The 22,301-nt window shown below is 44.5% G+C and overlaps 5 protein-coding genes across 12 annotated transcripts in view; 2 read left to right on the top strand and 3 right to left on the bottom strand.

Moving 5' to 3' along the window:
• Window positions 1-4,598, top strand: part of LOC100121584 (protein FAM102A) — a 57,157-nt gene extending 52,559 nt beyond the window's left edge. For both annotated transcript variants that reach the window (XM_031923103.2, XM_008218315.4), the window contains exons 8-9: window positions 84-295; window positions 543-4,598. In XM_031923103.2, the coding sequence (XP_031778963.1) occupies window positions 84-295; window positions 543-664 (334 nt within the window). In that variant the 3' untranslated portion in view covers window positions 665-4,598. The remainder of the gene's footprint in view (window positions 1-83; window positions 296-542) is intronic.
• Window positions 4,599-4,706: 108 nt separating this feature from the next.
• On the bottom strand, window positions 4,707-9,268 carry LOC103317951 (serine/threonine-protein phosphatase 6 regulatory ankyrin repeat subunit B-like). The gene is made up of 2 exons (XM_008218485.2): window positions 9,184-9,268; window positions 4,707-6,381 (listed from the first exon to the last, which is right to left on the bottom strand). Coding segments are annotated over exons 1-2 (1,641 nt in total). The 5' UTR covers window positions 9,185-9,268; the 3' UTR covers window positions 4,707-4,741.
• Window positions 7,547-12,113, top strand: LOC100680204 (nose resistant to fluoxetine protein 6-like). 2 transcript variants are annotated; one of them, XM_003424005.5, is made up of 13 exons: window positions 7,547-7,918; window positions 8,908-9,152; window positions 9,221-9,414; window positions 9,479-9,597; window positions 9,681-9,908; window positions 9,997-10,207; window positions 10,297-10,462; window positions 10,576-10,655; window positions 10,730-10,825; window positions 10,900-11,029; window positions 11,107-11,281; window positions 11,523-11,665; window positions 11,744-12,113. In XM_003424005.5, exons 1-13 carry the CDS (start codon window positions 7,693-7,695, stop codon window positions 11,861-11,863), a joined length of 2,133 nt encoding a protein of 710 aa, XP_003424053.1. In that variant the 5' UTR covers window positions 7,547-7,692; the 3' UTR covers window positions 11,864-12,113. The 2 variants fall into 2 exon arrangements, with proteins under 2 accessions (XP_003424053.1, XP_031778962.1); XM_031923102.2 differs by having other exon boundaries at window positions 11,523-12,113.
• Window positions 11,320-16,191, bottom strand: LOC100121534 (myotubularin-related protein 2). Of its 4 annotated transcripts, none has more exons than XM_016984502.3 (9): window positions 15,804-16,191; window positions 15,056-15,270; window positions 14,820-14,936; window positions 13,626-14,526; window positions 13,375-13,550; window positions 13,188-13,295; window positions 12,921-13,105; window positions 12,646-12,850; window positions 11,320-12,568 (listed from the first exon to the last, which is right to left on the bottom strand). In XM_016984502.3, exons 2-9 carry the CDS (start codon window positions 15,179-15,181, stop codon window positions 12,416-12,418), a joined length of 1,971 nt encoding a protein of 656 aa, XP_016839991.1. In that variant the 5' UTR covers window positions 15,182-15,270; window positions 15,804-16,191; the 3' UTR covers window positions 11,320-12,415. The 4 variants fall into 4 exon arrangements, with proteins under 4 accessions (XP_016839991.1, XP_016839990.1, XP_003424041.1 ...); XM_016984501.3 differs by lacking the exon at window positions 15,804-16,191 and adding an exon at window positions 15,508-15,787; XM_003423993.5 differs by lacking the exon at window positions 14,820-14,936.
• Window positions 16,192-16,931: 740 nt separating this feature from the next.
• LOC100678997 (transcription factor mef2A) overlaps window positions 16,932-22,301 on the bottom strand; it is a 31,706-nt gene continuing 26,336 nt past the window's right edge. For all 3 annotated transcript variants that reach the window (XM_031922717.2, XM_003423992.5, XM_031922718.1), the window contains 3 exons: window positions 20,924-21,092; window positions 20,166-20,223; window positions 16,932-19,501 (listed from right to left, as the gene is read on the bottom strand). In XM_031922717.2, coding sequence (XP_031778577.1) covers window positions 18,743-19,501; window positions 20,166-20,223; window positions 20,924-21,092 — 986 coding nt within the window. In that variant the 3' untranslated portion in view covers window positions 16,932-18,742. The remainder of the gene's footprint in view (window positions 19,502-20,165; window positions 20,224-20,923; window positions 21,093-22,301) is intronic.

Genomic DNA, 22,301 nt, shown 5'->3' with positions numbered 1-22,301 from the left:
TTATACTACGACGCGTGTAAATAAAATTGAAAAAACGAAGGGAAAATACGAAGGACGAGATACTAACGTCGCCTGAATTGCAGGAACCCGTCGGGCGGCTCCGGACTCTCGGAGACAGGCTCACTGGACAGGGCGAAGGCGGCACTGGAGCGCAGAAAGAAGGCCGAGGACGGCGGTGGAAACCCGGCCCTCTGCAGGGTCGAGGTCACCAGGCCCAACCCGGACTCGCTCATCGACGAGCTCATCAAGGCGACCAACCTCGAGCAGTCCGTGCTCGAAAGCTCCGAGAACGAGTGTAAGGCTGCCTTATCTTGTTTGCTAAATTTTATGCATCACGCGCGGCGAAAGTTGAATGGAATCCGGTCGGAGTTCGATGCAGGGGCAAAAGTTTCTGTCGCGCGAAGCGAAGAACGCGTAGGCGGCATCTCGTATGAGGGGATGCAAGCGCGGATTTGTTAAGCTGTTTCGAGTCGCGAGCAAAAACTTGGGATGATACGCACAAGAATATAACCAGAGACTGAGATCTTTTTTTAAATTTCCAGCGACGGGTCTGCAACTGTTCATAGCGAAGGACGGCACGACGGCGCTGGGCTCGCACGAGGTCAAGTCACAGATGACGGCAGGGGTGTTCAAGCAGGTGGTAATGGAGGAGAACAACAGGTAACAGGAAGCCAGTGGCGGCGGCGCTCGGCTGGGCCGCAGCAGCCACTACTACCAGCGTCAGCAGTCGAGCGGCGGTAGCAGCTTCAGCTTGGCCCTCGTGCCCGAGCTCTCCTTCGAGCTCGCCTGCGACGGCAGCCTCTCCGCCCGCCGCGACGACGAGGACCTCTTCGTCATACGCGACCACAACGGCGTCGCCTTTCGATCTCTGTCCAGGTTATGAGAGATCCTCGCGCACACACACTCTGACACACACACACACATACACACACGGGGATACATACACACTTGCATTTATGCCTCGCTACGCGGGGGGCATGCGGATATCACGCGCGGCTCTGCGCTGTTATTCTCTTCGATTTCGATGTCCTTCCTTGAAGCTACTACTGCTGTAAGAGAGAGCTTGGTGGGCTTTTTTCGGCTGGCCGGTGGTCCTCGCTGCGGCGATCGACGCCTGGATCTTGAATCAAAGACAGGGAGACATTGAGCGAGGGTTACTTATGTAGAAGAGGAACAAAAGGCTCGTAATAAATAAAATCAATTAATTTTTAAGCTGCGTGCGTAGAGGCGAACAATCCAAGTCGTAGACTGTTTCCGTGCGAGAGCGAGAGAGAGAGAGAGAGAGAGAGAGAGAGAGAGAGAGAGAGAGAGAGAGAGAGAGAGAGAGAGAGTGCGCGCGTGAAAGGCGTAAGATAGAAAAGGAGAAATTCACGATGTATAATAATCTCACAAGCTGTAAGCAAGAAAGTGCTTAAAATGATGATGATAAAGAATACAATAACTCAAAGCGAGAAAACGACACGTACATACATTTAATTATATAAATATATATACCTATTTTCTTCCGTGAGAATAAAAATTATAAGAAATAAGTAATGAATAAGTAAAACGTGAAGCACAAGATTTTTTCGTCGCTGTGCTTCGGTCAAATGGAGCATTAGTCAATAAAATCGAAGTCGTTGGAGAGGAATAGCTATGTAAATAACGTATACCTATGTATATTGTAAAGCGATGGTAAAAAAAGAAAAAGCCGCCTTCAGGTGCGACGAAAACTTATAAATGTTAACTAATGTCGATGCTGCGAGTGCACCAACTTTTTCTCTTGTCCCTTGAACCGCGAAAGATGAATTTTTCCTCTCAGTATATTCTTTATTCATTTTATTTGCCTTAACAGAGGTTGTACAAGCGGATTTACTTTTCCAAACTTGTGCTCAGTATTCAGTTTGCTTCTTTATTTTTGCTCTTATTCGCGTCATTCCTTCAGATATAAATTAAATATATTTTTTTGCGTTTTGTAAACTCGTTGGTTTCTACATTAGCAAATCCACCAAAGATATCCTTTCGAACCCGGTGATAAGTTTTTTGGTCGTTGAATTTTTTGATGAAGCTTAACAAAGTCTTGAGACTATATATTACGTTTTTCGTCGCTAACGCTTCGGATATTATTAAAAAAAAAATGCAGAAAACTTTCTTGCAATGTTCATGCGTGAGCTTTTTTTAAATAACTTTTTATAGAAAAGAACTGATTTTAAGCGCAATTTTTTTCGGAAATGGTAGTTTTTGTTAAGTGACGTGACGTTTTTTGAAGTATCTAGAAAAGCGTACACTTACGTAAATTTTTAAAATATTTTTAAGATTTACTGGTAATTCATTACTAATCATGCCAAACTACTTTCCGAATATTTCCCCTATAATTTTCTGTGATTTCTTCACACTTTTTCTCAGTATCTTCCTTAATTTTTCAAAGTCCTTTTTAAGATAAAAAAATATTACAAACTCGTAACCATAATAATAAATTTTTGATTCCGAAGAATAAGGGATTTAGGCGATGCTTTTTAACGCATTGACTCGAGATTGATTATTTGCTTATGAATATGTCACAAATGATTGGTTGGTGCCACCCGTGAATATAATACAGCAGTTTGTAAATATAGTGTAGTGATTGTTATGTAGTTAAATGGCTGGTGTTATATACATTTTCTCCATAATTGAAGAATAAAACTTGTACTCTGTCGGTATGAAGCGTATTTTATGAGAAGCAACTTGTGTATAAATGTAACGAAAAATAACGTTTTTTGCGAATGAGAAGACAGAAATGTATAATAAAATACGGATGTTTTGTAAATTACTATTTTTATTTGCTTTCGCAGCTTACGCCCTTAAAGTAGATTATTATCAGATGCGGTACAGCGATTATAAAATAGTAAAATGATAAAAATGTAAGCTTCGATGTCGAATAAAGATTGTAATTTCGCTAATGCTGCTCGTTGTACTGATCGTCGCGTGATTTTCGCGACTACTTCCAAACTTTGTCGAGTATTCAATTAAAAATAAAACATTGAAACTCATTAATTGGTCACCCTGACCTTAACAATAAGAAGTGCAAGGTATAGAATTATGTAAACCTGCCTAAGATCGTTGTAAAAATTTCATTTGGCTTTTTACAATTTAGCGAGGAATTGACACAGCGTCTGATAATTTAACGCAATTGATCAAAATCGAATTGCAATTTTAGTATGTTCGTCCTGAAAAATTTTGTTTGAAACCTTAGACACGTCCTTATCGAAAAAAACTGCTTTGAACCCCACAAGAAAGTATATAAAAATGTCAAGTCCGCTGTAGTCTTGGCTTAAGAAATCTCAGGTCGAATTTCATCGAAATGCTAACGTACTGCCAATGGACTGACGCGTTAGTACACAATGTTTTCCTTTAACTAATGTCTTGCAAACGATTTTTTAACACGCTTGGTTCGCAATTCATACCTAAAACACAAAAAGCTCTACGATTGTGAGATAATACAATTGATTTGCTATAATTTTTGCTGTTATTAAAGTAATTACTTCCTTGTAGACGTGATAGCGTTAGAAGCAGTGGTTAAAATTTCATTGTAGATAAAAAGTACCAATCGATCGTTTTCATCAGAAATTTGTATGAAACAAATTGTCTCATTGCGCAGTACATTATCTTCGAATTTAGTACATTTGCCAATCAAGGACGTATACCGTATCATATGGAATTTCATGAGCACATTAAAAAGCCATAGCAACTCATTCTTCATCAGCGCTATACGAAGTGTCAAATAATAAGCCATTAATAGAGAAAAAAGAGACAGAACGAGTTTAAAAAAAGAAGTTACAAAATTAGTCGTATACTCGCGTTTGTAAGTTTATGTGCAAACGAGCTCGAGCTGTACAGTTGTTTTTTCTAGTATACCGCATAGCATCTTGCGTAATTATATATTTTATTTGTAGATACGGCGAAGAATTTTTTATTTATTTAAAAATGAGATAAGAAACCGAGCGGCTCTGCCCCTTCATCCCGCTATATCCGAGAACGAGCATGGAACGATTCCTCTTTTTGTACATTGCGAAAGAAAAATAGGATCTGTGCGCTTAACAGCGTAAGAATTTGATTGTCTTCTCTTGTCGTGCAAAGTTTTTTTAGCGCGCCACAAATAAAAAGCAAAAGTAAAAATGGAACTCCTTCGACGGGCAAAGTTGTCCCTCTCAAGAGAAAAGTCTGATAGAAATTTATGAAAAATGTAAAAATTTGACGAAACCTTTAAAATTATCCCTTTTTTGAATGTAATTTTCGATATTTTTATATTTTATTCTATTAGTTTGCATCAGGCATTTTCTGTACATACGTATAAAACAAAAGGGAGTTAATTTTTTCATAAGAGAAGATAAGAGTTTCAGATATTAATGTTGTGATATTTTTACAATGTAATAATACCCGTTATTACCTGTATTACCGATTGTATTATAACGTTTATTTATATTTAGAGAAGCGACTCGAAGCGCAGAAAAGATGCGCCTTGCAAGACGTCTTCAGTTAATTGCTATATGATTTACCGTTGTTGACCGTTCGTCATTATCTAACTCTGTGAAAAAGATGCGAACTTCCATGTGCTAATAATAACATCTCGAAAATTGAAACTTGTTTCGACTATTCTTACCAAATCCAATCCCTTTCTGATCAAAGTGTATTAATGCGTAAAATTAGAAAAAAATATATATTATTGGGTATCTTAATAATTAACATAATTTTCACTTGTTAATTTAATTTAATTTATTCAATTTTAAGAGACAATACATTGTTGAGCCTTGTCAACCAATGTAGTATTGGTAGTAGTAGTAGCAGTAGTAGACACTGGTTCTGTCGGCTCTTGTATCGCCGACACACGAGATGCAGGATTGTCCGAGTTGAGCTTCTCCCTCAACCAGCAAGCATAAATAGGATAAGCGTTTTGATAATCGCTAGCTTCGAGGGCCTTGCTGAATTCCTCGTTTTTCGTGTACCAGGCTACCACTTCCGGCGACTCCACCAGTATGAAAAAGTACGTGATAGTCGTCCCCTTGATCTTGCTCTTCCTCATGGCCGATAGTTCGACTTGACAATTCTCGTAGCGAGTCTTGGCGTCCACGTCTCCGTTGATCACCGCCATGGTCCAATCGTCGAACACTCGCCTGTTGTTCCTCTCCTCTATCATGACCGTGTGCTCGATGATCAGCTTTACTGCGACGTTCCGTACCTGGGCGGAATCAGACTCGATCGCCAGACGTAGGATGGGACTCTTGTTATATTGCTGGTTCACGTCGACTCCGCCCTCCAGCAGCAGTTTTATTACCCGTCTCATGTCTTCCGCAAAATTAGGCCGGTCTGCAGGCCTCAGTTCCCTGGAATCGACTAAGCTGGCCACAAATGGCGTCAGAAGCCAGCTATTCTTGGCGTTAACGTCGCCACCCCTGGCGATTAGCTCTCGAACGTATTCGGGTCTGTGAAACTTACTGGCATAATGCAGCGCGCCGCCTACGCGCTTTGCATTACTTTCCATCAGGACCATGTCCCTGACGTCCCGATTTTCATTGTACAGCGCGAATGCCAGAGGACTGCTCCCGTCCATTGTCAGCTTGTCGAGGTCCGCTTTGTGCTCCTCGATGCAGAGGTTCACCAAGTCGATGTCGCCGTGCATCAGGATGTAAACGAAGGGTGTTCGATTGAACGCGATCGCTGCGTTGCTCTTCTCGTTCAAGTCGCCTCCGAATTCCAGGAGGTGTCTTATAATGAGCCCGTGGCTGTTGTTCCGGTTGATCACCGAGGCCCAGTGCAGTGCCGTCTCTTTCGTCTGCAGAATCTTGGCGGCGACGTCTGCGCCGCGGCTCAGCAGCAGGTGAACCACTTGCTCGTTGCAGCAGACGACGGCGTCGTGCAACGCCGTTGCGCCTATGCCGTTCTGGCTGTTCACATCGGCACCAGCCTCGAGGAGGGTTTTCACCAGCTCGACATCACCCGAGTAGATGGCACACTGGAGGGGCGAGACACCCTTGGCGTCCTTGCTGTTGACCTCTGCTCCGGCATCCAGCAGCAGCTTCACGAGACTGTGATCTACACCTCCGGACTCGCCCTGGGCAGCAAGCTCTAGTACCGTGTCCTCGTCCCTGCAGGCAAGAGCCATACGGAGAGACTCTATACCCTCGTGGAAGCAAATCTGGTAGAATCGATTGCCGTTCGGTACCATATCCTTCAGCGGGTCGACATGGCTCTTGTTCACGACGGCCAGTTGCAGCGGAGTCTCACCCCTGCGGTTCTTGGCGCGAACATCGAGCCCTAGGCTTACCAGTTGCCTAGCCACGTGGGTTTTATGCTGTCGAATGACTAGATGTAAGGTCGTATCTCCGTCTCTGACCATGGTGTTCGATGCACTGATTTTCTCCAACACTGAAACGAACAAACGCTTTGCGAATCTCGAAGTATCTCTGTAGCGATGCGCTTGACAGACTGAACTGAACGATCGTTGGCAAAGCATGCCAATTTATAGTATAGGCCGACTCCCCCGTACCTGAGGGTTACCTCCACCAATAAGGGATACAGCCTTAATTGCAGGTTCTCGGTATTAACGGTCAGCCGGCCAGACCAAGTCGTTAAGGGTATAATATAGCTTTTATACCCATCTATCTAGAAACCGATTTACTAGCTAAGGAAGACCAAGTAGCGCATTTGAAAAATATCAAATCTTATTGACTTGGCGTCGCGCATCTGACGACAAACCGGGAAGCGGAAAGCGCTCACTTTCTCTCCGTTACGGAGAGACGTGTGACGCGGAGGAAAAGATCTGCGCTGGTGCGCCGCCGACGTAATGTCCGGTCGTGATACCGGTAATATATTACATTATGCCCGCCTATACATGCATTTCATATGTAGATGTTTTTTGCGCTATGCTCGCAGAGTCGCACATTCATAGATATATACAGCGGAATAAGTACGAGGAAACGAGTTGCGCGGGGATTTCGCATGTGTAACCCATTTAATTAGCGGACTCGATCGCTAGTTTTTTTGTTAATTTAGAGCCGCGCGGAGATCGGGTGAAAGTTTATATTTCGAATTTTATGTAAAATACGGAGTTATGTCGGTTACTGAGTGATCGGAGTTATGGCTTCATTCTAGATTCTTCCTAAGGGATTGTAGATTTCGTTACGCGATGTGCTTTTTCCGCCTGAATGGGGGGGGGGGGGGGGGTGGTCCCCTGCCGGACGATTAAGACATTTGAAATTCAACGCAACTCGTAAAAATCGCGAAGCCCATAATTAAAACGAGATTACGCCATCGATGCAGAAGCCAATAATTCGTCAAAATTTCCCAGCGCAATTGTTCAGCCGTAATATGACATAATACAAACCGACAAATCATACGTTTACAACATGTCTCCTCGCATTCGCTCGTCCTTAGCACATCGAAATTCTAAAGAACAAGTAAAAAGCAGGTGTACCGGGGCATTTCGTCACGATCGCGCACCGCGAGGAAAATGCGAGTGGGGTACGCGCACTCGTTCGCTCTGCACACGACCTATCCCAACCGGCGCGAGAGGCAGCTTAGTTTTCTTCCGATCACCGGCGCAGACACGCACAGGACTATTCGCGGACCGCGTGTGAACACCGATTACCAGCCGGTGTTGCGCGCGGCGCTCAACGCTCCTGTTCTACTAGACGCGAGTTTTTTTGCAGTTGAACGTTCGCGTTAAACACTTTGAATATGTGCAAGAAGGCAGTGGTGACGCTGGTTTTCCTGGCGCTGCTGCAGAACGGAACGGCCGAAGCTCCCGAGAGGGAAGAGATCCTGAGGCGAACGCTGCCGGTCTACGGTTTAGCGGCGGCTGCAAGTTCGAGCGTACTCGAGGGGAGCGACGACGCCAAGTGTCGCAGCGAACTCGAGCTTTTTAGGAGGGCCGTCGACGACGGCATACTTTGGGCTATGAAGAGTACGTATGCGTCTGCGAAACTTTCCGCGAGTAACGTATTGCTTACTGCGCGTTATAATTACATGTCAACAACGTCGTTTGTTTTGGTTTCGGAGGAAACTCTATGAGAACTCTTCTTATACACAGAATCGCCGGGTAAATCATATATATATATATATAAGCGTAGTACGCACTCGGAACCGATTTATGATCGCCGCGAAAAAAGCCACAAGTACCCGCGCCTCGATCAATCACACCGAGGGATTCAAGATCGACGATTAATCACACAGCGATATCGCTTACCCGGAAAAATAAAAAATCGAAGAAAGTCCAAACTGGATCTATATATCTATCCGTTTCTCCGCGCGTAATCACTCGTCGATGCTTAAGTAATTGCTTCGCGGCGATAAAAGCCGCGAGAAGACAATTATGCAACTATAGCTCCGCTGACCCTATATTCCACTGCACACGTCGATTGCGAACGTTTCGGAATTCACATTTCGCGCGTACAACCCGCGGTCCATTGTGCCCGCTGAATTTTCGCATGCATTTATGCGGCCGCCTGTGCAGTTGGACTTTCGCGCCTCGACGCGTTACACAAGAAACTAGTTTCACGAGCGCAACGTCATCTCTTCCTTCTAAAGCGCGAGAGATCGCACATCTACGGACACGTTCGATTTTACGCGCAAAGCCGAGGGATAATATTCTCTGAAAGAGAGATGAATTTTGAAACGTTTCGCGCGTAAATCAACCGTGATTTACAAGCGTACGTAAGATTTCGTAAGAATGTACAAGGAGTTTTGCGTTATTTCGCAATCGGAGCTGCATTTGCAAGTCAACGATTTTCCGACGATCAAAACTAATGCGACTTTTAATCAATAGCCTAGTCGTACAATTTTTACGATGACAAGTGCCGGAGTTAAAAGGGAGAGTTAATTAATTTAAACGCGGAGACACAAGACCGCAAGTAAAAATCGAGAATGCTTGAAAGACCGGAGATTGACTTGCAGTGCTGGATTCGAGCGGCGAGCCGAAGCCCGGATTCATATACGGTAACAACTACTGGCTGGGCAGCAGGAGCCAGTGCCTGGACACGCGGAACCGTGCCCCCTTCGTTCTCCACTCGGACGTTATGGGCAATAATTCCAGGCTCCGAGAACCGAGTCAAGAATTTCCGCCATATGGGGTCAACTACTTCGTGGCGTACTTTAGGCACAATAGCACGATGCAGTACCACGTCAGGCTGCCCAACGAGGTGAATAATTTTTTACATATTCTAGACTTACTGTACGTATAGGCTCGATGAATGAACTCGAATTGTAGGACCTCGTGAGTTTGGGACTATGTCTGCCGGACTCGTGTTCGACGAGCGAATTGGGCGAGATTCTGAGCGCGATGTTTAAAGAGAGAAGCCTGATCGTCGGCGACCTCTACTCTGCGGACTTTCGACTGGTCCAGGTCAGAGATTTGAAAGATGATCATCTCTGGCTGCTAAACGGAAGAATCATTTTTATCAAGTAAGTTTTTTAAACGGAATTCGAATGTTTATTCTGACGTAAAAAAATCAAACTTTTTTTCCAGACTTGTCGTAGCATCGATCCTCGCGTTGATGCTAGTCGGCACAGCTTACGACGTGATGCTGCGTCGAGAACGAGTAGTCTTCGAGAAGGAGGAATCCGAGCTCTGCGAAAACAACAATGGTACAGCATGAACAATAATTCATTTCTAACAAATGATTTACATTAATGAAAAAAAAAAAAAAAAAAATCCTGTCTCCCACCAGAAAGAATCAAGCTGAGCGACAACTTGGAGGCGGCCGTGGTGAAGAGGAAAGGAAAACCCGCAGTCATGGGCAAGATCCTGCTCTGTTTCTCGGTGTACTCGAACACGAGGACGATCTTCAGTACGAAGCTTAACAGCAACTCCGTCGCGCCCATCCACGGCTTGAGGTTCCTCGGAATGGTCTGGATCATCATGATCCACACGATTTTTTATATGAGTGACTATGCTGGTGAGTTGAAGGTTCTACAATAAAAAAAAAAAAAAAACAAAAAAATACACAAAAGCGATAACATAAAATCCGATTTCGCTCGTGACAGACAATAAGCCCTGGTCCTGGAGAATCGCGGAAGGTTTCGCCGTACAAGTAATAAGCAACTCTACTCTGTCCGTCGACACGTTCTTCTTTCTGAGTGGCTTTCTCGTCGCATACATGTACCTCACGGCTCACAGAGACGACAGGCCCGGCAAACCGAATTACGGGCTCAAAGTTTTGGAATTTATCGTCACGCTGTTACGACGTTTTATACGGTACGCTATATATGCGGCGCATTACGGTATTTCGAAAGCTGCGCAGTGACGACAAACGAGCTTTAAAAGAGATAAACGAAACTTTTCAGTTTGACCCCTGCATACATGATGATGGTGGGGATTTTGCAGCTCAACGCCTCTTGGTACGGCAGGACTTCGCAATTTCACATGACCGAGCGACCCCACGAGACTTGCGAAAAGTACTGGTGGAGAAACGTACTTTACATTAATAATCTCTTCGGCAGAGACACAATGGTGAGCATAGTTACATTTTACGTAACCGAGCGAGCCGGCTATTAACTACATATTACATCATTCGCTTTCGATTCGATCGATTACAAACGTATTAATTTATTTCTCTGTCGCAGTGCATGTCGTGGAGTTGGTACTTGTCGAATGATATGCAGTTTTTCATAATCGGCATTTTCTTGTTGATTCTCTCTTCTGTGTAAGTTGCTGTCTTCGTCTTTCGAGTGATTAATTGTTTCTACGTTTTTGCGAATGCTACTACTCTCTTTTCAGATATTTTAAAACGGCAGCAGTGATTCTGCTGTGCTTGTTAATTGGCTCGATTACCAGTACCGGTTATATAGCGTACATTAACGATTACGTGCCCACGTAGGTATACAATTTTAAATAAAAACAAAAAATCACGTATACAAATAAACATAAATACGAACTCAAAATTTCAGAATGGATCAGCAGTATCACATGCTGGACGTGTTGTACGATCCGCCGTGGACGAGAATCGGCCCCTATATAGTCGGAATGATAACGGCCTACATTGTTATAAGACTGAATAATAAGCTAGAATTACGACGAGTACGTAAAGAATCAAAATACAGAACTAATTGTACTATACAAGGGAGACAATTTTTTATTGCGTTCCCTTTTTTCAGAGAACCGTCGTGACAGGTTGGCTACTCGGTAGCTCGTGCAACCTGGTCGTGCTCTTTGGCCTCGTCGATAAGCAAATATCCGTACTTTTATCCGCTTTCTACGTTGCCTTCAGCAGAACTGTCTGGGCAATTGGTCTGGCTTGGCTCCTCGTCGCTTGCTGCACAAAGCATGGAGGTACGCATGTACAAAGATTACGCTACTCAAAACGAAGATTTAATGTATTAAAAAAAAAAACACTTTATTCAATAATAGTTATGATAGATTTTTAACAAAACTTAGCATTTATATAGAATATATTATTCGATACACATAAGAACGGGGGGCACTTGATAAACAATTTCAATTATAAACCACCAAAAGTTTCTCGCCTCGTGACAATTTCAACGCGAACCATAATCATGATTATTCGTTTCAGGAATAGTGAATAAAATACTATGCTTTAAGGCCTGGATTCCACTAAGCAGACTGACGTATTGCGCTTATCTGCTTAATCCCTTTCTCATTAATTCGATTTACCTGCACAGCGAATCGGCTGTTCACGTGGACTTTCTTCCAAACGTAAGTCGGAAACGTAAGCAAACTAAGTTTGAACAAGTCTATACTGGTGATAACATAACTTTTGTAATCTGCGTGCAGGGTGCTATATTCCTGGGAAACTTGATGATGACGTATTTGTGCTCGTACGCGCTTTCCCTTATGCTGGAGACGCCGACGGTCCTGCTGATGCGCTCGTTCTTCGGTGTCAGAAAGCGATGATGCAGCGTGCAGCGCCGCAATCGCGGTTTTACTTTTTATTTCTTCGGATATAGTCCACTTCGAGGCCAAATCGAAGCGCGTGCGAAAAAAGACTTCGATAAAAAGCAGAAACTCACACAATTTTCTCCTCTTCTTAGCTTTATATTATATCAAATCTTTGTTATACCGTTCACTACATGTATAAATGTACGATTGTTTGTGTTTTCATTTTATCCCTAAGATTGTAATATATACATATACATACTTTAAAGATTCACAAAAAGCGTGCTTTTTCTCTCCCTTCCTAGCATCTACTTCCTTTCTTTCATTCTCTCATCGTCGACACGAGTCTATAATAGTAACGCTTTGTACAACAGCGATGCTGATTCAGTCATTGGATAAACATTTTCTTGCGCGATACACCACAGTAGGTATATATAGTTGCTCGAGAGCTGCTCTGCGTTTCTTATTTTGCTGCGTTTATATATCGCAATACAGTTTTTTAAAAAAGTTCTAAGGCTCATTTACAAAGCTACAAGTTAAGAGGAGCCGCGGCTGGTCGACCGGACACTGCTAAGAATGCACGGGAGAGTGCAGTCGCGGAGCTGCCGACGAATTGAGCGTGCGGTTCGTACGCGACGCCTGCTCTCTACGGCATTCTTCCACTTTTTTCTTTAGCTGCTCTTTCAGGACTAGAAGTTCGCGAGTTCGCTGGTACACGGGATCCTGAAACAGAATATTATATTTAGATCGCATTATTTTTCACCAGATCCTATAGATAGCCTTATTTCAAAGTACAGTACCTGTTGCCGCATACTAGGATTCCACCTGCAATAAAAGCTTTTCCATGGCCTGATGTATCGCATACTTGCGACGGGTATCAAAACCTGCTGCTGATTTGGACTGTCCCAATAAAGTGGGTTCTGATACAATGGCAACTGGCTGTTTATGAACGACCATAACGACACTGTTTTTTCCTTCAGTCTCTCTTGTACCCTTTCCCTTTCACTAAAATTAAAATAATTGGAGTTTTAAACGGTTGTATTAATAATTTTTACTTGATAAAACTGTGACATACCTGCTGCACAAGAAAGTGCCGAATCGACAAGAGTAAAGGTGATCCAATATCGTTGTCAAAAAGTGTTCATTAAACTGAAAGGCATTTGGAAATTGTTGACTAATTTGCCAAACGCAATCTATAAACTGAACAAACACGGGTGATCTATCTGCGTCACTGTGATGCTCGTCGCCATGACCGATTCGCTAAAATAATAAAATTAATTTTAAAAATAGAGAAGTAATAAAATTGGCCGTTTTTACAAAGCAAATACGACATTCAGTCTACCTGTTGGAATTTATGGCCAAAACTTAGCCATTCTTTTTCGATTAAAACCTCGAATCCCTTGATAGTTCTAAAATAGGGATCTAATAACAGCATCGCCAACGCCGTTAACTGTATAGGAAAGAACAAATATTTACACGAGTTAATTGAAAATGAGTAACTCATAATACAAAAGGTAATATTTATTTACCTGAGCAGTTCTATCCCAGCCATCAGAACAATGAACTAGTACTGAAGTTTTGTGAGTTTCGACTTTGTCAACGATCTTTCCTGCTCCAGCAAGAATACATTTTAAATGTTTCAACCACATCGTTGATTCTAAGCCAGAAAGCCACCTGGATTCCTCAATATTTGGAAAACACAATTCTGAAAAGAAATCATGAATTAATGAATCGTACCATAAGTTATTCGTAAAAAGATCCAGTTGTATTTACAACGTACCTTTTAATTTTCTAAGACTTTCTCTCATCACGTGAATATTGGGAATGTCAAGAAAAACGACCTCGCTGTTTTGGTAAGCATCCTCGCTCTCATATCCTCCACCCTTAGCTTTGTTAGCTACTGCATTAGCCATGGGTCGTGCATCCATTATAAATAATTTGTGACTCTGAGCATTGGCGTCCATTATCAATTGTATATACCTCTCATCTTCGCGGCTTCTCTTTCCGCCAACACCTACGAGAGGTTGCGCACAACGTGTTATTGTCGCCTGGCTCTCCGGGTGAATCCAGGATAAAACGGGAAGCCTCCCGCGGCTTCTAAATGCAGCCGAGGCTTGAAGATCCTCGTCAGTGGCTGCGGTGGGAACTGCCCATACGGCAGGATAGCTATCGCATATGGAATACGAGTCATTAATTTTGGATATCTTCCACATGTCGTTATTGATTCCCATTCGTTTCAGCTCGGCTATAGGCTCATACACATTCCAGCCATTTTCGGGAAAATTCTCGGAATACTCAAAAGCAAATAAAAGCATGTTGTGCGACAGTGGAAAAGAATACTGTTGTAATTTCTCAAAAACGTTTCGCCTGGAATGGTTTTCTTGTTTGTGAGCAAATCTGAGATTCCTCATATCTTTGCAGAAGATCTCTATTCCATAAGAATTTTCCCCTCTGCTGGATGCGCCTCCAACCTTTTCGATTCTACTGACAACGCCCAAAGGCATTTCTACCACATAGGGAGTTTCCCTGTCGATGCTGCGGAAATGCAGCTTGTAGTTGGTGACACTGAGTACACCTCTGGCTGGTCCTGAGTATGGGCACAAGTATGTGACATCACGGGCAACTCCTTGGACTCTCTCACCATTGAGAAGAGGTGGTCCTGTCTCATTTCCAGTTAAATTCTGTACAAAAAATAAGCTTGATTAGTTTTTGCTAATAATCTAGCGCATTAATAATGTATTTAAATGTGTGTTCAGATGTATGTACATTGCAATGTATGCTCTGTGCCAGTTTTAAATTTCTGTACTAGCTAAGCAATTTGTGTCTACCTACAAATAATTCTATATTTTCATGCGTGAAAAATATTCTTACAGCCTTATGAGACAAAGCATAACAAAAATTGATGAAAATAATAATCTTTAACTGCTAAAGTGAAATAAAAAATGCTCAATTGATATTTCATTGACAATTTTACCGAATCCACTTTTCCTTGACTTTCTTTTTTAGTTTCTAGAGCAGAAATGATATTGTTATCTGTTGAGGTAGAGCTTGTCGAGAAGCTCTTTGAATGAGATGCCTTTTCCCAACTCTCCTGAAGTTTGTACACACAAGTAAAATGTTGAAATGCATGAGTATTATTGTTTCAAATCTATTTGAATCAGCCATATAGCAAACTGTCATTAAAAAATTATTCACAACGTGTTTATTTACCGATTCCTGTCCCATTTTTGAATTGAGGGAGCTGCTCTTGCTGTCTGAGTTGAGGGAGTCGGAACTAGCATTTTTGGAATTATTCTGTTCGACATTGAGAAGCTCAGCACTTCCTCTCTTCTCCATACTGATGATTTTTGTGTATAATGAATCCTTATCTTCTTAAGAGTGGCATCATATGGTACAATTGGCACTTTGTTTACTCGGTTAATTGTCTGAAAAGACAATATAACAGATTAACACTGTTGAGCAAAACTCAGATCATATTTTACAGCTGTAATAGCTAAATAAGCACGTCAAGCGTAAACGCGAAATTTTCCCAACGTTCCGAGAACAAAACAATGAAAAGAATGACTCTCCAGTACCGATGTAAGTTAATCGTATCAGAACTAGAAATAGAGTCAACGTCTGCATTAATAAACACAACATTCCATCTCGACTGTAAACCTAACCTCCAGCAGCCTTCGCCAGATTGGAATAAACTCTGATAAAATCCACGCAAATTCCATAAAACTCCCAGTCAAACGTCAGCAAGAGCGATCGGATGACTAATCCATCTCGTAAAATCCGCAGATAGGCATCGGCAAAGCGTGAAAAGGAGAAAACCGTAACCGAAAACGGACTACTCGCGAGTCGCGCCAAGGAGATTCCCGCGTGCCACGCCCCAGAAAATTTTTCGAGAATCCGGTCGTCGGATCATCAGCGCAAAGTTATCGGCGACAGGCTGACGAATTCACGAGCGACTAACCTTTGAGCGAAAATAATCGTCCGGGAAATTCCTTATTCAAAATACGACTGTCAAGTGGAGTGCACAGCGTTTGACAGGTGCAGCCGCATTTTCGTTCGGCGAGTTTGACCACAGGTGGCGGCAGCTGTACGCTGAACCGCGAGAGTCGGTAAGGTAGTTTAAGTAGATAAAGGCCTGTTATGCCAAGACGACGACTTTACGACAGTAATGTAATAAACTTTCTCCGTCGTTGAATCCTTTGGTAGCGAGAGAAATTGATAACGCGGACCAGGCATCAGCGCATCGCAAAATGCCCGAGGGCCACAGCCGTGCGCCTGAAGAAGCTCTCTGACCCGAATATCTCTCGCCCTTTGAGGAGAATCCGCTGACGATTACACCTAAGTACCCCCCCCCCCCTCCACGGATCTCGAGCGCAGACTGACCGTGTACTGCCTCAGCTCGACAGATCCTATTAGGCGAGCACGCTATGCCGATTCTTCCGTGAAACTTTTTTCTGCGCACAAGTTATTCGCTCGAGACGTCGTTCTCCTCGTGCCCGCGCGAGTATTAGCGATTTCGGAAAAAAGTTTCACTCCCGGCGAGGCTAATGTGTCCACTTGCGGAATGTAGGTCAAAGCTTTTATCTTCCTAATCGTTGCAGAGAGCTTTTTCGAATCTTGCGAAAGTTTGAAATAGAATAGCTCTCCTACTATACTCGAAATAAACTTCCGGCTTTGCAGCGAGAAGGAAAAAATGTGCAATACATCAACATTACTCAACTGAAAATAAGTATAAACTTTCTTTCTTTCAATCCTTTCGTATATACTTTTCCAGTCGGTGTACGTATGCCCGACACGGAACGGCCCGTATGTATCCGCATTAAATCGGATTAGGGCGACGTGCAGTCTTTGCCACGTCTCGAGACTCTCTCTCTCTCTCTCCTATACATACGCGCTGGATATATATCGTATCGCGTCCCTCTTTTTCTCTCTTCCACTATATATATATATATATATATATATATATATATATATATATATATATTCGTCGAGTGGATTTCGAATGCGGTAAGACGGCTCTTTCGTTTAATTCTGCTTATTATGCGGAAACGTGTGAGTAAAGGAATGAAATTACACAGAGAGCGAGAGCTAAGGAGAAATTATGAATTTATTTATACGAAAAAGTAAGATCCGATGTCCAACAGAAGAAGATGCAAAGTCATGAACGGATATAATTTTCCTCGATTACGCAGCGATATAATGATGACCGAAAGTGTCTCTTAAGGTGAATTATAATTCATATCATCGCAATACAGTGTATATTTTATATATGGTATATCGTAACATGAAATATAAAATTTGTTTCAGCCTCAACTATATATTATATATAATATATATAGATAGTTTTTTTGTTTATCTCATCATTTCTGTCGTCATTTTTACTCGTCGTATCTTCTTCATCGCCCTCTAACATATCTCCGTTTAGTCTGCATCGTTTGAAAACATGGTCAACATAGAAATATACAGTCATCACGTCGAAGTTTTGTTTATTATATCATCATCATTATTATTTATTATTTTCATTATTCATTTAGCGTACTTAACGTTACTTATTTATTACATATACATAATGAATCTATACACAATGTTACGATTCTAAGCCTACATAACGCTTCTCTCCGTGCTATTATATATATATATATATATATATATATCGAGTCTCTAAAACACACACCCTCGCTTTCGCCACGAGCTCTCATTTTATACATATATATAAAGCGCAGCGCGCTTTGTTCGCCCACGGGTATATATATATATGTATATGTACATAAAGCCATGTATATATAATACACACACGCGCATGTAATGCACCCCTTTCATTCCGTTCGTCGCCTATTCCCGCTGGAATATACAGAATTCAAATACATTTATACAGGTCCGAATCGAGAGCTTTCGCATACAATCGTCGTCTTGGACGAGTTTTATGGCGCACTTCGTCGCGCTCGAGCTTTACTTGTTCAGTGTTACACAGACGTGTTGTCGAGATTTTCCGTTCGACGTCGTTTCTTTCCTTTTTTGCAGCATCGTTCCCTTCGTGTACGACCTTTGGCACTTACAATAGTGAGGATCTTTGATTTACGCATACTTGAGCTGCGTAGGGAGACTGTGATTTGCTTTTTTGGTTTCGGGCTGTATAAGTAAATCGCGATTAAAAATGCAAAACTCATACAGAAACATGAGGTATTTTTAAAAATCCATACAAAATATGAAAATGTATAAAACACAGGCGGATGCTGTGTTGCAGGTCGTGTAAATTTCGAAAGAATAATATGAGCCTTACAAATGCCGTTAGAATTTATTGTTTTGATTTATGTTTGACTATTCATTTTCCGTCACATTTCTTCGCACGCGTTAAATATTTACAAAATATTCGAATAATGCCACCTTCGATCGCGAAGCTGCGCGCGCGTGTCTATATCTCCACTCGGTGTATATACCTCGTTCGGAAGCAACAAATCGAAATCCTGACGTAAAAAATGTAAAAAAATAACAATGAATTTTTCTCCCCACCGAGCCGGGGTGTAACAGAATTTTGGGGCAGTAGAGGAACATAAGTGTTTTGTACTCTCTCTTTTCCCATAAAGAATTTCGGTTGCGCCACAGTCGCACTCATAGGTGTACATAATTGACTTGACTTATCCGCGCGGGCGGACATACGTAACGATATAAACAATAACGAAAGAAGAAATACATATTGTCGGGTTCACCGGGCGTATAGTCCACCTTGACGTAGTCATATGTAGAAAAACGAAATCGGCAGCCGGCTCTCGTCCTCTCTCTCTCTCTCTCTCTGGCGCGTCGCGCGGAGCGCTCGTGCAGTACGTGTGATGTGTCAGTCTTTTATCGCGCGGTCCAGCCTGCGGCGCTGCCGGGCTCGGGCCTGGTGCGGTACTGTCCCGGTCACGTCATCTGGAAGCCCGTCGACTGACGCTTCCTCTGGGCCGCGGAGGAGAGCTGCTGCACGGGCGCCTGGGGGCTCGACGTGATCTGGAACTGCTGGACGTAGGGGTTGCTGGGCGAGTTGCGGATGAGGGCGTTCGGGCCCGGCGAGTCGTAGCCCTGCCTGGCGTAGTAGTCGCCGTTGAGGGGGCTCGGGCCCTGGCTGTACTGGGCCTTGGTAACCTTGACCGGCTGCGACTGCTGCTGGAAGTCGGGGTGGTGGTAGTGCTGGTAGCGGCTGCCCGGCGTGGGCGAGGAGACCCCGGGCGGCGTCTTGAGGTTCTGGGTGGGCGACTGGCTGATGGACTCGAGCACGTGCCGGGGCATGTTGGGCGAGGGCCCGGCGTGGTGCACCACGTCCTGGAGGCCGTCGACCCTCGCGGCGGCGCTGCGCACGTAGACCGGGGCGCTCTCGGGTCGTCCGCCGATTATGTTGCGCATGCCCTCTCGGTCCTTGGCGCTGAGGCTGTTGCTGCCCAGGCCGCTGATCGGCGGCGGGAGGCTCTTGTAGGCCCCGCCGCGGTGGGCCTGCTGCAGGCTGGCCAGCGGCCGGCTGCTCGGCGCGTGCTGCTGCTGCTTGAAGGCGTTGCTGTTGCTGCTGCTGCTGCTGCTGAGGTCGGCGACGTTGGACCAGGAGACGCTCGCCAGCTCCCAGCGCCGGAGCAGGCCGGTGACGTGCTCCGCTCGGTGCGAGTCAGCGCTCTCGTCGTAGTCCGGGCCCTGTAATCCAGAGACAAGTTCTCAAAAAGAGCGAAGCTTGTGATATGGCCGATAAGGAGGGGGGGGGGGGGGTTTCGATCATTTAAAAATACCGCGCTCTTTTTATAAATTAATCGGGAAATCAGAAGGGGACTGCTCGGCCGAGCGGACACGAATGAACCGTGCAAATTTCCGATACGCAGCGTCAAAGGGGCCCGCGCGCGTACAAAAAGGCGACAGCGAGTCGCGGAAAAGAAGACGCGGGAATAATGGCTTGCATAAAACGCATTATTCGCTGGCACAGCCCGGCGGATATGGAGAAAAATGAAACGGCCAAGTGCGCATCCGATAAGCCTCGACTGCTATAGTCGAGAGTCTCGAGAGGCCATTGTGCGCGCGAGCTGGCGTCGCGTCTGGCGCCGTTCTCCGCAATATATATATATATATATATATATATATATATATATATATATATATTCATACGCGGAGAGAGGACATGCCGGAGGAGCATAGAGCGATTTTCAGTATAGGACATCTTTTTCGCGAACAACGCGGCCGTTTGTTTGCTCGGGGCTGATCTTCGGACGTGACAAATCGGGCAGCCCGATGCACGCGCACCGCTGAGCCCGTAATTATCGATCGCGCTAAGCTGTAATTTCACGTGCACGCGTGTGTGTGTACTTACGCTCTCGATTTTCTCGTCGAGCATCCTGAAAAAGTCCAACTGGCTGGTCGATATCTCCCTGAAAGCAGAAGAGGACGTTCGTTAGCGTCGATAAGGGGCAGCAGTATATAACGCGAATAACGCGAATAAAGCCAAGCGACGCTGCCCGGAGAGATAAGGGCAAAAAAAGCGTATCTCGAAACTCGCTTGCCAATATAATCCATCGAGAGAGAGAGAGAGAGAGAGAGCGCGGAATACAAATTTACATCCCTCACGCGAAATACCACGAACGAGTCTCTCTCTCTCAGGCTCTTTCCATTACCGTCGTCCCGAGTATAAGCCCCTGGAATTTCCTCGAGCGAGAGAGGAGGACTGCAACGCGCGCTTTTATCGTCCGCGCACGGCCTCCAGAGGTACTTTGCCACCGCCGCGACTTCGATCCGGGCAATCAATTGCAATAACGCTGCAGCAGCTCGTCCTTTATATCGGAGACGAGAGCACGCCCACGGTGAATTCTGGAGCTTCTTTTCGGACGATATTATTCCTTCTCCTTTTCGCATAGAATAAGAGCGAATAGAAATTCCCCTCTGATTAAAAGCCAGGAGAAGAGCCAATTAAAGAAGTAACGGCGTATAGGGGGGGGGGTACAGACGCGCAGCTGCGCGGCGAAATAAGACGGGGGGACGGGATCGATAGAGGCTTGCAAAGTCGAGGGTTTTGATTTGGCTTTGGAAAAGAGTTGTATTGTATAGTCGTATATATTTACTCTGCTAACTTACGTCTGTTGCAGGAGAGGTCCGCCGCCGGGCGCCTGTGGCTTCTTCTTGGCCTGGGATTTGTCGAGCGAGCCGTTCTGCTCCTCGTTTCTATTGACCTCGGCCCCATTGTTGTTCGTCTTGCTGGCCTTGTTGTTGCCGTTTCCGTTTTTCTGCTCGATCGACGCGGAGCCTGCAACATTTAGCGTAAAAGCACCGCTCGTTAGTCACCGCGTTATACAAGTGTCTATAGTACACCTCGAGGCTATATCGTTTTCGCGCTATAGAGAGATAGATGTGCAAGGGCTTCCGAGAGTTCGATCGTTGTGTACAGACCGCAAGCCCAAGTGGAAAGAATTTGCATATTCTCTAATTCCCGAAAGGTCAAAGAAGGAGAAGAAAAACGCCTCCAATATAAGCCCTCTCCGAAAAAGAAAAACATCGTCAAAGGCCAACCCTCTTTCTCTCTCTCTCTCTCTCTTTCTCCGTCTGAACTTCCGCCCGCGCGAGCGAGCGACCTTAGAGGCGTCCGGGAATAGAACGTGTCTAAAAGCGGAAGAAAAGTTGATAGCCGCGAGTCTCCTCGACCTTATTGCGCGCGTTCCATGCACACATAACGCCGCGGGAGAAAGAGAGCAGCGAGAGAAAAACGACGCGAGGATTTTTTCTCCCTTCCGTACACGAGCCGCGCGGGCTCGCAGCAGTTTATATATATATATATATACATAGGCTTTAATGAAGCGAGAGGAGTCGCAATATCTCCGCCGAGAAAGCTGCGCTGCAGTGTATTAATTTTCGGCGGCGACTGTACCGCGTTTGCTTTTGCGTCACTGCTGATGTAATTCGGAGATACTTTTACGGAGCGCCACTGCTGCAATTGCGGAGAGATAACAAGCCGTACAATGGACTCGGGGAAAAATCGTCTCGAGGCGCCGAGAGAGTTATCCCGGCTCGCGCATTCTTGAACTTTGAGACCGTCGTCGCTTTTTTTCGTGCAACAACGCGATGAAAGAGAGAGAGAGAGAGAGAGAGAGCGAAGAGAACTTATTTATTTCTTGCTCTTCGCGCGCGGCCGCAAAAGTTCGAGTTCATTAGGGTCAGCAGGCTCGGCGCCTGCTTATGCAAGCCATTATGCGCACTATGGCGACTTTTTTTTATTAACGAGGGAGCATAATATTTTCAATTAAAAAGTCGGTCGTCTCGATCAGCGAATCAAAAATTTACAGAGGCTGTAATGCGACGCACACGCGGCACGCGTAATTCGCCGTTGGCCCTATTCAGACTATAGTCCATAACACGCGGAGGTTATTGACGTCCTTTTCTATTAAAAATTGCCCGATTGCTCTCTCTCTCTCCTCGCTACTGCGCACAGACTGTTATCTCACTCTCGTACGAGAGCAGA

The sequence above is a fragment of the Nasonia vitripennis genome, chromosome 2 (genome assembly GCF_009193385.2).
Source record: "Nasonia vitripennis strain AsymCx chromosome 2, Nvit_psr_1.1, whole genome shotgun sequence".
NCBI classification, from domain to species: domain Eukaryota; kingdom Metazoa; phylum Arthropoda; class Insecta; order Hymenoptera; family Pteromalidae; genus Nasonia; species Nasonia vitripennis.
The sequence above is the reverse complement of the archived record's forward strand: the minus strand, read 5'-3'. Positions and strand labels throughout refer to the sequence as shown.